The 15293-nt window shown below is 34.6% G+C and overlaps 1 protein-coding gene across 1 annotated transcript in view; it reads left to right on the top strand.

Moving 5' to 3' along the window:
* The window catches only part of LOC119830965 (matrix metalloproteinase-2-like), a 117730-nt gene that overhangs the window by 98207 nt on the left and 4230 nt on the right, over nucleotides 1-15293 (top strand). The window contains exons 5-7 of the mRNA XM_038354158.1: nucleotides 10296-10445; nucleotides 13745-13890; nucleotides 14749-14919. Coding sequence (XP_038210086.1) covers nucleotides 10296-10445; nucleotides 13745-13890; nucleotides 14749-14919 — 467 coding nt within the window. The remainder of the gene's footprint in view (nucleotides 1-10295; nucleotides 10446-13744; nucleotides 13891-14748; nucleotides 14920-15293) is intronic.

Here is a 15293-nt window from a genome sequence, read left to right as displayed (position 1 = left end):
GTTTTAGTTACTTAAAGCAATGTGACTTCCCCAAAGCGAAATTGTAATTTGCCTAGATATAATCCAATAGCAAGCGTGGTGTAATTGAATATTTTTCCAATTTGTCGCGCGTAATGGGGCAAGATTGAGTTGACGGTCCCCAGTGAGGGGCTGCCCGAAACCCTGTAGTGCGACAGGACACCACGCCTTTAAATTGTATATTACTATAATGCTTCGAACTGCTTCGAATCATAGATAACATAGATAATTAATAAAACATTGTAAAATACGAAAGGATTCAAAATTAATTTGATCATCACTCATAAATTTAGTTTCTCAAGTTATGCAATACGCAAATTCATATTTTACTCTACAATATAGCTGGATTATTGTACTCCCGGATACTCTATGCTCGTCACGCTCTATATTTTGAATTACCAACAAAAAGACCTCATCTTTCATCGCGCCATTTCCTTTGAAATAGGTTTATAATACTGATGTAATACCCACTCAATCATTTGTGTAAAACAAGCGACGTAATATTCATATACCTACATTTTCTTATCGGCATTAAATACGCAACTATTCGAAGTAGTATTAATAATGAAGAAACATAAATGTTTTTCATTTCATGTTTTCGATGGAATATTGTATCCGTGCTATTTGCATTTTGACGTGGCAAGGACATCAATCTACGTGATGCCAACTCATTCCAGTGGCGAACAAGCGTGGCATACTAATATTCATCGATCGCTTCCATGTAATTCCAGTTATTCCGCTGCCGATTGGATACAAACCAGCATCTTGAATGTGTTATATATACTATAGTCAGACCGAAATACCAGTCTACAAGAGAATTCATCTAGACCGTAATCCCGTGCTATCCTATCGAAGCAATATTGCGTCACCAATTGAAACTAAATCCGTAGTTTCGATTGGTCGTAAATGCACAAGTATTAGGAAATAACAACCGAAAAGAGAAATTGCAATTTATGTAATGAAAACGTTTCACTATAATGAAACAATGTTTCGTTTATAAGCAAATTTATTCACGAGAAAAATATTAAGCATTTTGGGATTTAGCATTCGCAACTCTTCGTAGTTTAAGGCTAAACAAACTGCTTATCGCACCACCATAAATTGGCGACACGTCGTAAGGCGACCCGCAGTTCGCTTAGCCCAGGGTTTATCAGCATCCTCTCGTAAACCAGAACACGGCGTTATTGCTCCTCTCGACAAAATTCCCGAGACTTTTTCATCCCTCGCTCAAAGCTTACAATTGTTACTGAACCGACCGATGTTGCATTCGAAGTGCATAATCGATTTTGTGGCCGATAAATATAATATTTACTTGGCAATGTATACCATCCGAAACTCTATGAACTAAAAAAATGTGCCGCCTTGAGCACCGTTGTAATTAGAGACCAATCGTAAAACGAAGGGGTTGCGCGGAATGTCCCATCTGATAATGAGCGCTACTGGCGCGGCTCCAGCCGCCGCTCATATTAGGCGGCTCTCTACCGCTATCGTTACGACTTTTACACTTTTACGAGTTGTTTAGTTTAGAGAGCCGGCTGTGTATTAGCGCTCGCACTGCCAAATACTGTGTCCGTGGCTCGCCGCTCGCGGTCCACTGCCTAAATATGCCAACCATGTTATGTGTAAATGAGTCGTACATTTCATGCCCGTTTGGCATAACATGGAGCTGCAACCGACACAGAACATCATCGTCACAATATTGAATAATTTCACGTTAGCTTCACACATTTCAAAACTAATTGTATCTAAATTAAAATGTTAATATAATCCCTCAGGCAATAAATTACAGCTACAAGCAATCAGGATTATAATAATAGCTTCATTTTATAATTAATTAATCTATTATAATGTTGTGAAAATGTGAAAAGGTCAAAAGGACAAATGTGCTACAAGAATTAATCACTTTCAAACGAAGCCCAGCGTTAAAGTTGCACTTCGCTCACAATACGTCCGAGGCCCGTTCTCGATGATATCAATTTTGCTCAGTGGCTCTTAATTAACATTTCTTTTCTTCTCTTTCCACGTGAGTGAAGCATCGAATATAAAAGTGAGCGGCTTTGTGCCTCGCGCGGCGCACGTTTCTAGACAAAAAAGAATATTACACCGCTTTCAATTCGAACACACTGAAGAAAAAATATGATCTGCACTTTTGTAAACGCAAATGAGGTTCGCTTTGAAATGTGGGACTTAATTTAAATAACATCGCTGAGCAGACGCCTACAAACTGAAAAACTGAACGAATACGTGTTAAACACGAAGTACCCTAAAACAATATTCTTCCGCCATATCATGTATTCTTATTCTAGAATTTAATTAATGTGGTTTCAAGATAAATGTAATTGTAATTTTACTCATTCGTTATACTACACGTCACAGTAATTAATGTTACTCATAGTTTGCAAAACAAACTACATAAAACACGTAACACGTAAATGTATGATGTGTACAAATACAGTAGAAGCAGCGAAGTCATATGAAACGAAAATTGAAAAATAACATTCATGGTAGACGATTCGTTTCACAAATAAAAGAGCAAGATAATATCAAATGCATAATATCACATAACAATAGCACTATATCTGAGGGACTACGACCGACGTTGCAACGACCTCTGGATTGAACTCTACCACTCCTAGTTCAAACGTTGACCTTTCATGAAGATTTCATACAAATACTTATTCCATACTGTAATGAATAATTCTACCACATCCGTACATTTAAACGACAAAACAGTTATTACACCACAAAAGACAAGTTCAAAAACAGTGACATGAAAATATTTTTCTATTTAAAAACTGAAAATTATAGCAAAAACTACCCTGTCGAACTATCCTGTTAACAAAACTAATTATTATAACCTGTTAAACTAAACTAAATCAGGAACAATTAAAAAATCTAAATCCAACAACGAGTGACAAAAACAAGAAATATTTATATTTATTTCACATCCTCACCATCTATTTTATTTTATTGTTTTCTTGCCTGTATGTAACCTGACTTTAATTTAAGAGTATACCAATAGTACAACTACTGCAACATTTAATATCAAAACACTACAATACATGTAGAACAATCAGGCCGGTAGTAAAATATTAGGACAGTACAAGAGCCAAAGAACAAAGAGCTTGCGGGCAAGCACCCCGGAGCAGTGTCCTCCAGAGCTTTGCACCCTGCACTCGAGATAACACTCCTTTATGTAACACCAGCTTAGAACGGACTGGAAAATTGTAAAAACAGGATTATCGTATCGCTGCCCGCAATAAAAATATAAAAGTTCAAAGTTCTTGAAGTCGTTCTATCTTGAAACGTTCAGTTTGATTTACCAACTGATTCTTTGTGGCAGAATTAACAAGTAACTTTAACTTGGAAAAAGATGTATTTACTTCATCGAGGATTAAATTTACTATTAATGTAATTAATACAATTTAAATAAATGCAGTACTATTTGCCTCGTATTGAATACAATATAAATATGAGTAGACATAATTAATTATTATTATATCACACAGATCATATTCAAATATTTAAACCTACAATAAAATGTTCATACCATCGATACGTATAAATACTTTTGATTGATTAAATTTTTTTTAAATATTATTTCTATTATTAATGTGACTGATAATAAATTAGGGACGCCTATAACTAAAAGATTGAAGAAAGATTGTAACTGTCTACAAAAATAAAACACTATTATTTCAACGTCATAACAAAAATCCATCTACAAACATTGTATACAAAACAGCTCCTAAGCTTGATTTATTACCTAAAATTAATCTCAAGAAAATGTATGAGTTAGTGTAAAAAGTAAGAAAAATCACTTCGAGGTGACGACGACGATATTGAAATATACCTTTCATATTTTGCATAGATGTACCACGCGGATTACGTTTACCTCCTTTCAAGGGAATGTAATAAAATTCAGCTTAAAAGTGCCAGTAACTACGATCAACGCTTTCAACTTGCCGACAACCGAACGACGAAAAAACGGATATTAATAAACGGGCTTCGGTAATATTTAACAAAAATACGTTATAAAGGGAGGTAAGAACTGTCTCAAGCATAAGTAATCTCATGAAAAATTAGTGACGCGAGCGGCGAGACTCATTTTAAATGTATCAAGAGTTTACCCGGACTTGCAACGCTGGCACCGGCGCGCCCCTGAAAACAATCCCAACTGCGTTAATCACTTATTTACGTCCCGGGTCCACTTCGCCAGAGTATTTCTAATGAACGTCGAGAATTCCGGGGAATCCTAATGAACCGTGGGAATTTCAATTCTAATGAAGCGAACTGAAACTCAGTATAGACGGTAGGGGGAGTATTTTTCATTGGTTCTTGAATCTAATTGATCGGCCTACTTGGACATTGTTGCGATGCGTTGAGAGTGACACGGGAAGCTATTTCACCTGAATCCGCCGGATATATCTCGAAGCGCGGAAGCAGAGACCTACGACTTAATCGGTTTGTCATTTCCGACCTATCGACCGCCTTCACGCCATTCGAATACTGATTAGTGTTCTTATTTCATCTCATTTCATTTATAAAAAACATATCTATAACGTTTGAAAGAACTTATTCTTATACAAATGTGTGTTCTCATACATTAAAAAAGTCGTTACCATTAGTACTTCAAAATCAAAAGTAATGAATAGAAAATGACGGTCGAAGAGAGTACTTTTCTGAGACAAAGTTTGTAACTAGACACGTTCTGCGTTGCGCCCTTTGCTCTAAAACTTATATTGGCACTTTAACAATGCAAGACAAACGCTTTTAGCGCTAGATGTCGAAGGAGCTGTAAAAATAACCTGACACTCCGCACTCCAGCTGCAACCGCGGTCACATCAAACAGTAACATTGACTTTGTAGATGGAGTTATGGGATGAAAAAATAATAAAAGAATTTTTTTAATAAAATAATGTTTAACTGCCTAGAAGTCCCAATCTGCTATTTTAAAAATATATGAGATTAAACTCTCTATTATACTTATTTTGTAAATATAATAAGCAATTTATAACTCGATACGAGTTCATTTTTATAAGGTCTTAGATAAAATAATTATTTTGAACAAAAAGCTAAACTGCCTCTTAATTGTCATAACTAGACCTAATTTAAATTGGGCCATATGAGAGGTACCAGCTTTCACTTAATAAAAGAATCATAAAAATCGGTTTATCCAGTAAAAAGTTATGAGATAACAAACACAAGGGAAAAATGAAGTCGAATTGATACCCCCTCCATATTATAATTGATGACCTAAATATTAGTATAATAAGTATATAACGTACAATTAGATGTATTTAATTCAATCTTTGTTTCTCAACAATTAAATATGTTTTTCATATAAATATAATAATACATTTTTTTTTTAAATATATGAAGTAAATACAAGAAATATTAGTAATGCGCCAATTTTCTGTAAATAGCTTAATGGCCTATGTTGTCGACAAAAGAGCGTCTTAAGTAAAGACTAGTTGGGGATGTTCCAACCGCATATTTTCATAGTAATTTTGCAAATTTATGACCAGCGAAAATGAAGAAGCAAATAGCTTAAGCATCCATGACACTATTAACTCTCTCATCTTAATATTGTCATACTTAACTGTGGAGCGTTTATAAAAACCATAAGTTATAAGTGACCGCCTCCTCGGTACTATGGTTGATGCGTGAGCGAAGAACCTGGGTTCGATTCCCGGTGGGGACGCACAAAAAAAAAAAAGTCTCGGTCTGGCAGGACAAAGAAGGCTGATCACCAACTTGTCCATAAAAAAAAATTGATCAGTGAAACAGATGTATATCATCTGCCCCATACCCCAGTACACATGGGACTTCACTTTTATAAGTTATAAGTAACAATTGGAATGCAAACCTACTTTTTTGATAATATGGAAAGGTAATAAAATATCTATAAATTAATTTACTCTTTCATCTTTACCGCCCTCCACAGCCACGCCCTTCTCACAGCAGACGCCTCAAGTTTCCAATTATATCTCTTTCAGTTTAGCCAACTCATATAAAAGTTCTAACTACCCGTGTCTTTAACTAGATCCCCGCGATGCTTCATGTAAGACTATAACCATTTGAAACTTATCTATATCCACTTATATTGCACTTGTCGTCGTCGCTGCTTTAATTTAAAAAGTTATTACTCGGATTTCGAAGCCGTCTTACTATATTTTAATGATACGATATCATAGGATTAAACAACATCATAATATTTTAAATAGCATTATTATGGCTAACTTTCATATATTCGCAATAAAAAGAAACATCTCTATTGATATAATAATTCAACTAAATAATAATGCTTATTAAAACGTATTAAATATAAATCAGTGTAAAATGACCGACTGTTTGAAATTGCGAATAAACAGCATGCGGTTTCATTGTTTTTTTTAATAGCACGTAAATTTGCTGTTTGTCTTGTATTCAGTACAGAACCGCAGCTTCATTTCATTGTTATAATACTGATATTTTGCGATATTGGACACGAATCAGAACCGCAGTCACGATACGGTTATGAATATCAAAAAGTGCTAACTCTGATCGCCAATGCAATCGTGTTACTGAATTAATATCGTTTCAATTTTGCAACAATTCCATGGCGGAAAATGTCCGTACGTAGCGAGCGAGCGGTAATAAGCTATTAGCGTCATAACAAAGTTACTCTCGGCTTAATTCTACCTTCCAGCCATGGACCAGTCGTACAAACTCATTCACATGTTCACGTGTCGGCCTAAAAAGAAAATTTTGTGCTTGAATATTATGCTTTCATTGGTATTTGTAATAAAATGTTATTTCTATCTATTAAATTCGAATTATATAGATAAAAAATAGTGATATTAAACTTTATATGACATCAAAGTAAAGGTAACGTATTTACCTAAAGATGTCGTGCCGTATTTCAAGAAAATTCGATAAATTCCATGAAGCATCTGGGGTCTTCGGCCGCCTGCCTACATTCAAAGGAGCTATTAGTGAAACATGTCGATAAAGGGCAATTAGGATCTGACACCTTCACGTTTCATTGTTGCCTGTCCTCCTGCTCAACTGTAGCTCAATTTTACATGTATATTATAGCAACAAATTTCAAGCATTTAATTTTCCATTGCTCTAAAATTTTAAACAGTTTAGTTTAATTACATTACATAAAAATTCAAAAATGTCATTTCATCTTTAGCATTGCATATCTGAAGTTATTTAAGTGATAGAAGTTACATTTTAATCCGCTAGACGTATTGCATTCAAAGAACTTACATGGTATGGAAAATTAGTATAATTTCAAATCGAGATATCGTCTGGAGAGCAGCGTATCCTTCATTGAAAGAGTTGCATTAAATCCCTTTCTCCATTAAAGAATCGAGAGATAGACTACTATTGAGTCCCCAGTGCACATCAATGCCTATTGCCACGTCGCTTATCTACAATATACGGTGCGAGGCGAGTGCAGTGTCGCCGTGGGAGACGAGGATTTCAATGAGATACTCCTACATACGTATTATTTGGTGCAGGGAATGGTTATAGCCCTCGCGTTAATAGTTTAAGATATGTACTCAAACAATTAAGCAATTTATCATAAAATGTATATTATGATCAATTGCTCATTTTTATGCGAAAAAGATTTGTATAAATAAAGTTTCATGATTCAATCAAATTTTCTGTCTATTCTTTATATATACTAATCGATCGATATTTTCAATCACCTCATTTCAATTCCTACGCGAAATGAGATAGCACGTCCATACGTCCATGAGGTTGACATTCGTTTTGACAGGCGATTGGTATCGGTAGGTTCCTAGCACGCCACAGGGGACTACATCCCGCTGACATTTTATTATTTTTATGCTAATTCTCTTTTTCAATCATGAAATAAATTGTTATAATAAAAAATATAGCCGTGTATAGAAGTAGAATGTTTAAATACAATACTTCGTCGCTTTTCGCATCTCGTCAAATTAACTTAAGAAATAAAATTATATTTTATTCGTGTTATTTCTCCACTTTTAAGTTTGAACATCTTGGGCGCTACATAAAACGTAACTCGGTGTAGGGCGGAGAGTACGGACGAGTAATTTTAATGGCACGCTGACAGATTATTTCAGAAAATTAAATTTTAGCTCGTTGGACACAGACCATAAAGTTCATGCTTACAAATCTCTTTGTTATGACATCGTAACGAGATTATGTCCGTTTCGTCGTGAAGACGTCGTCGCTGTGTCGTCATGTCGCATGTTTTATTATTTCGTGCAATAAACGTGGGCCCGTCCGCTTCTACCAAATTATACGGAAACATTTCACTGTTATTATCGAATACGCATTGTGTGAGTTTATAACCAATAAATCAGCATACTGTGCAATAAACGATCCTAATATAGACATTTTGTGTGCCAAGGAACGTTATTCAAAATCTTTATTTCGACAAAAACATTTGAATATCAAGCCGCCATTAACTTTTTCTTAATAACAAACTTTGTTAGAGTTTCAATCATTAAAGTCTATATTGAGCTCTGCGTCAATCGAGAGAAGTCAATCAAGAACTACGTTAATTTGTAATTTCGCGATAACTGTGCGTCGCACAGCGACAAGGTGGCCGTCAGAGACTTGTCGTCACTTGAGTCACGTTGCCCACGTGCTTTAACCTACTCCTGCGTTGATCACGTGTTTCAACATTCACCCTTTAAGTTGGAAACTGAAGGTTTCTGTTTACCCATAACTCGAAATCGCCATAACGTGCAAGGAAGTCCCTCAAAACCACTCGCTAACTTTAAGGGTTACTCACGTTTTCGAGAAGAAAGACTTTTGTTTTTCACTAACAATGCAAAAAGGCAATTTGTTTTCTAACTTGTTTCTATATAGTTCCGACGTATAATTTTTATTCTACGATTATTGAACAAGTCCATGTTTATATAAACACATCATAATAATCATTAGGTAGGTACCTATGCGGTTGTCCAAAAACGTTTATGCTTATACATACATCTAAATCTAGGTTCGTTGACCTTTTTGTATAGATAGATTTATGTGCCAAATTAAAATGAGCCATAACTTATTCTGCATTTAACCACATCCATTGTTTCCGCGTGACATTAAAACATTGAGTTGAAAATGCGGTTGCAAATTTCATCAAAGGGGTGCAATTAACAGCTTGTCTGTTATAGTGCAAAATAACGAACCATGTTGTAACGGCAATAATTTTAGGGCGGTTTTCATCAACTGCATCTAACCTGATACCAAAATATTTAATTATATGACACGATTCCATATTTAAACATCACTTAAAATTATACTGACACAAATGAAAATTCAGTATCGTACATAGACTGTCCCATATTTCCCCTGTGACCCCTAATAACGTTATTGAAATAATAATTAACAGCAGCAACGGTCAGAGTCCATGTTGGTTAGTTTTAATTACCTGCGAAAACGATATTTTATACGACAAAACATGTCACGCGATAATGAACTCTATATTCATTCTGAAAACAGTGTCGCATTTTGTTATTATATGCATTTAAAAGTTTTTTCTGATTTGAATTATTCAACTGAATCACATTTCAGTTTGTTTATGTAAGTAATTATAATAATATCTATTAGCATTTGTTATTTAATCACTGTAGACACAACCCATTTTATTGATAGCACAACCTTTAACGATACATGAATAATTAATGTAATTGAGATTAGTAATTGTGTTAGTTCTCTGATTAAAATTGCGTGCAGGACTAATGAAGTCGCTTTCTGGACATGACAACGCATAAATCCAATGTAATAAGCGCAGCCTGCGTTAAACACGTCTGAGTCGACAAAATGGTGTGCAATGAGATTATTCTATTACGGACAATTTCTACCTACTGCTAACAAAGTATACATGAACTTTGCTTTCAATTATAATTTAAAACGACTAGGCATTTTTATATCTTCATCTCTCCACTCTATTATATAGGTGGCGACAAATTTATTTTTCTAATAGAACGTTACATATAAACTAAACATAGCTAGGTAACGCATTATATGTACTATTTTTATATATTTAAGTTAAATTAGTTATACTTTTCGATTCAATCTTTTAAAATATCACCTTGAGTTTTAAAATAATGAAAAGAAACAAAAAAATGGATTATAAAATATAAAAGTTAATCGTGATAATCAATTGTATTGCCATAATGTATAAGCTGCAAAGCTTGTATCCGGATTAGTTTTATCATGCGGCAAAGTTATGACAACCGTTGTTTATCGAGCATTTTGACAAAATATCTTAGAAGTGTTTTTTTCTCCAGTTTGTCCCAAAGCCGACGACCCTCCCAGCTGGACCCGCACGGCACCCGGAGCGTGCTGGCGCGAGCCCTCGACGTGTGGGAGCAGGCGTCGAGACTCACCTTCACGGAGGTCAACTCAGACGATGCGGACATTGTGGTATCGTTCGCCAAGTAAGTATTTTATCAATGCTTTTAATACATTTAAGATACATGTAAGATATTCTTAGCATTCGTTACACCAAGTAATAGCCACGAACAAATATATTCTTAATAGTGGAAGGTGGTTGACGATTATGAGATAGCTACTAGCTTTCCGCCCTCGACGCCGACCACTTAGACAAAGGGCATAGGAATGACATGTTGCACCAGTCCTATCCTATACACACACATCTAAGGACACAGAAAGAAAAAACATATCATGAAATCACTACGCTGCGTCGCGACATAAAGACAAACTGTTTGTTTGTTTGTCTCTCTGTTTGTCTCATTCTCACATTGATAATTAATAGATAGTTGTAAGGAGCCCATAAGTCGTGTTATAAAGCAATAATACAAAATATCTTAAAGCAGTCTTAAATTCGCTTCTTGATTTATTGCGCTGATAATAAATAATAATCAAGCACGGATTTGGAGACACGTCCTATCCATTTTAAGGGGATTTGCAGGATCTCGTGCGAGGCATCACAATAAGCTACGGACAATATAACGTAGCGACGTTAAGAAAAAATCTACACATTTCATCTTGAATTCAAAGACTATGCTGTAAATATTACAAACATCAAATTCAAAGCACAGATCAAAATTCGACAAATTATGTAACAAATTTTTTTAAAACAGTACAAATACATTTTCAATTTTAAACTGTGGCGATAATAGCAATAATTATAATCCTTGAACATAAACATAATAAAGCAATGATTTTCAACTAAACTTTTATGGCATTTAAATGTTACAGAATATTAACACCATACAAAAAATAACACAATAAATATATTATGTTTTGAGATATTTACAATGAACCTTGAAAAATTCCTTTGAATATAACAATGGTTAGCAAGCACTACCTTAGTCGATCGTTTCTTTTTCAACCTGCAGCTTTACCTTCACGATTCACTTTCACAGTAACAGTACCGACGTGACTTGCCAAACTCACTTTGCTATTGATCTAATAGTCCTACAAACGGCAAATTGCGTCGTGAGAACCTTCTCGAAAGGAAACATCTTACTTGAAAATGATTACAAAAAAGTAATGGTACCTACGCTTGTAATCGATAGAGCCTTATAAAAGGAACAGGGTTTGCGTTGATGGAAATTAATTTATGGCGTCTTCTTGAGATTCATGGCTTTAATTTGTTTTTGTTTTTTAATATTTTGAAAGTAAATTACGTTCTCAACCTCTAATTTAATTTGTAAGTTCGTAGTATAACACCGTAGCAATGCTACGAAACCTGTCTCGGCCTTATGAGTTCGATAATTAAAATCCTTTTCAACAAAATTTTAAAGTTCAACCTCCGTCTTAATCAAATGTTCTCTCAAGTAAGTAAAACTTAAAAATATTACGAAAAATAACAACATCGTGAACTAAAGTCGAGAGTTGCATGTGGAATGAGCGGCGGGCAAAGTTTCCCTTATTAGATCACCGTTGACGACGATATGAGAAAGTACCGTCAACAAAAACCACAAACGAGGAAATATTGCGAACGCCATATTGCGTCGTTGCAAACTTGCAGTCCTAACTTTTATGGGCGTTATAGGTTTTAAACTATCGGTTATTCACAGCAATTACATTAATTAACTTATTTTACAAGCAGGCACTAAAACGTTTTTTAATAATCTACTCGTTTACAGTATTTCATTTAAATATAAATACGTATACTAAGGCATACGAGTATATCTATGAGAACATTGTGCATGATACCATAACACTTGATGTGATCTCCTACGCCGAATAACAATATCCGTTCGTAAAAACTAACACAAATATTCTTAAATATAATAAAAACCACCACAATTTAAATAAAAAACTATTAATAAACCGTAAAACCTCTTATAAGTTAATTAAAACGATTCTCATTAATTCCATAGTCGTTCACCCATAATTTCCACATTAGTTGTTAACCTCCTTGAGTTTATTCGCTCCAATGAACATTTAACAGTGAACACAGAAAGCACAGCACTGCTCAGTGTATCCAAAAGATTTATTGCTCTCATAAATGTAATATTACTCGAGTAATAAGGCATATATGCAAGTTAACTGCGTTCTCATACTTGCAAGTGGCATGCATGCAATTACTCAATGTGAAAGTAATATCTTTACGTTTAATACATTGTAAAACACAAAGATATTAGTTTCACATAGAGTATGACATAATTAAATGCGACTAGGTAAATGTCTGACAACATTCATAAAACCGATTTATCTTAAATTTGGTACAAAAATATTTTGTGACCCGAGAAAGGAAAAAAAATAATTTTTATTCCAGAATCCTTATTCGTATCATATATTCCAGTAACAGTGTGGAGTACACCCCGTCATCATGTGGATAGCTAGTATTTAGCATAAAAGAATTAAAGACAATCAAAGCATTTGATGTGCTTATAAAACCATTGAGTGTTATACAGGAGCGTGTCATCGGCAATTGAAGTAGAGCGTAATAAATCAACCCCGACTCGGAAACTTTCCATTTCGAAACCATTATATTTGATGGCTAACGCGCGGCTTGCTCATTTTAACGTTTTTAAAGAAACCAATGTATCAGGTACTAAGTTAAAAACAATTTAAAACATAGAGAAATTTGATCCCGCCTCGTGATAATTTTTTTTTCTATTCTTTCAAAATTTCTCATTTATAAAGCATTTCAATGCTATGAAACTAAACAATTTAATTTGAAAACATTACCTAGAAAACAACATAATGTAATCTTCAACGCAAGCTCGCGCTAAATGGTTAAAAAGAAATTTTTTTATATATTATAGTTTGTGACAACATTTTGCATAATAAAATTTTGGTAATTAAGTTTCAATATGTCAACGTTTATAATTGTACTAAACCTCGGCAATACACGTACACGTATCAGCTTAATTAAAGCTAAAAGTTAAAATGGTATATAGTAGAAAATTGTCCTCAATCTGTCATAGTCACAAAAATCAATAATACTAGCAATATCCTACAAAATATTCATAACGTAGAACGAGGTCTTTCGTTGTTTTGTCACGGCAAAAATGATTAGGTGGTTAGTGTCAGTCAAAACCCCAGGGAGGCAAGTTTGATTGCTCTGTACCTACGCTCGTCCACACTTGTTTGTTGCGGAATGAATATATTACTCTAGACCAACTATTCTCATTATAAGTCTATGTATTAGATTTAGTAATTAACTTTACACACCTAATAAATAATAACATACATAAAAAAATCTCTTAATTTTACGTTAGATCTAACTATGTGTTTACCGTATTTGTTATTCTTACAGACGTTTCCATGACGATGCATATCCATTCGATGGTCGCGGCTCAATTCTTGCGCACGCGTTTTTTCCTGGAACAGGGCGTGGAGGAGACGCACATTTCGATGACGAGGAACTGTGGTTACTGCAACCCAAAAATGATGATGAAGAAGGTATGAAATGAACCTGTTTTTCATGTAACTATTTAACCGATTAATTTAGATATATCTAGTATCTACTTAAATTAAATGATCATAATAAGTAAGAATTATGTTTAAAAAAAACCTTTATACATGAAAGTGACAAATAAATAATGACTTCCCATTACGATATAATATATACACTTATGTTGAAAAGCGGCCCATTCTCAGTTATATTCCCGATAATCCTATACATGTGCACAGCTTAAATCGATGCACACGTGTTCCCTAAGCTTTGTAAACAGCTAATACACACTAATTGAAACCCTACCATAATCGTGTTTGTTAGTAAAGCAATATTGATATTTCCTGTTATCAATACCTGCTTACGTAAAAGGATTTCAGTTCAGTTTCGGTATTATGTTTAAACTTTTATTTTCTTGTGTGTAAATAACGATATTCCTAATTAATATACATATAATGTTATTGAAAGTGTACGGAAACAAATGTTAGCTAGTTGTTCTGTTTAAATCGGACTATGGAGTATACAGTACTAGTTAGTTAATTAACTGTCAAAAGTAGTTTTTCCGTGCCAAGTTCGATGTTCGGAAATGAGCATGTCGCGGTCAGCAACGGTTTGACATGCAAATGGCTAGGCGTGGTTGCCGCTTGGTACCTGCATCTGTATAACTGTATACAAGTAGGTAACTACATACTTTTATAGTTATACAGTTATAAATTTTACAGAATAACTGAGTACAATATACCTATTGGTGGACTAAAAATTCATAATCATGTCTCGTTAGTGATTATTACAACGGAATGTAAAAATTGCAAACACAGTTTGCTAAATACAGGAGAACTTATAATAAAAAAAAAATATTTTGCCAGGTACGTCGTTGTTCGCTGTGGCCGCCCATGAATTCGGTCATTCTCTTGGCCTTAGTCACAGCTCTGTCAAAGGTGCTTTAATGTTTCCATGGTATCAGGGTATTCAGCCCAATTTCGTTTTGCCAGAAGATGACCGCAACGGTATACAGCAAATGTATGGTAAGTTCCAAAAAAATACTTTCTAAATATTTCTCAAGGTGTATTCTTTTTTTATGTCATAGCCGGCAGCTGATCTGTGGTTTGCCTGATGGTAAGAGATAACCACTGCGCATGAACATTGGTAGAGATAGTTAGTGCTCCTGTGAATGCGCTGCCCACTTTAAGGGTTAAGGGATATTCAAAGGTTTGACGACTTGAAAGAAGAGTGGGGACCACTGACTCTCCTACTCACCGTACGAAACACAGTAGCATACTACTATTTCACACCGAGCTTCTGTGAGGGTATGGTACTCCCCAGTGCGAGCTGGCCAAATTCGTGCCGAAGCGTGCTCTAATCCCACATTAATTATGTGTATATATATATATATATATATATATATATATAT

The sequence above is a fragment of the Zerene cesonia genome, chromosome 12, assembly GCF_012273895.1.
Source record: "Zerene cesonia ecotype Mississippi chromosome 12, Zerene_cesonia_1.1, whole genome shotgun sequence".
In the NCBI taxonomy this organism is placed as follows: domain Eukaryota; kingdom Metazoa; phylum Arthropoda; class Insecta; order Lepidoptera; family Pieridae; genus Zerene; species Zerene cesonia.
The sequence above is the reverse complement of the archived record's forward strand: the minus strand, read 5'-3'. Positions and strand labels throughout refer to the sequence as shown.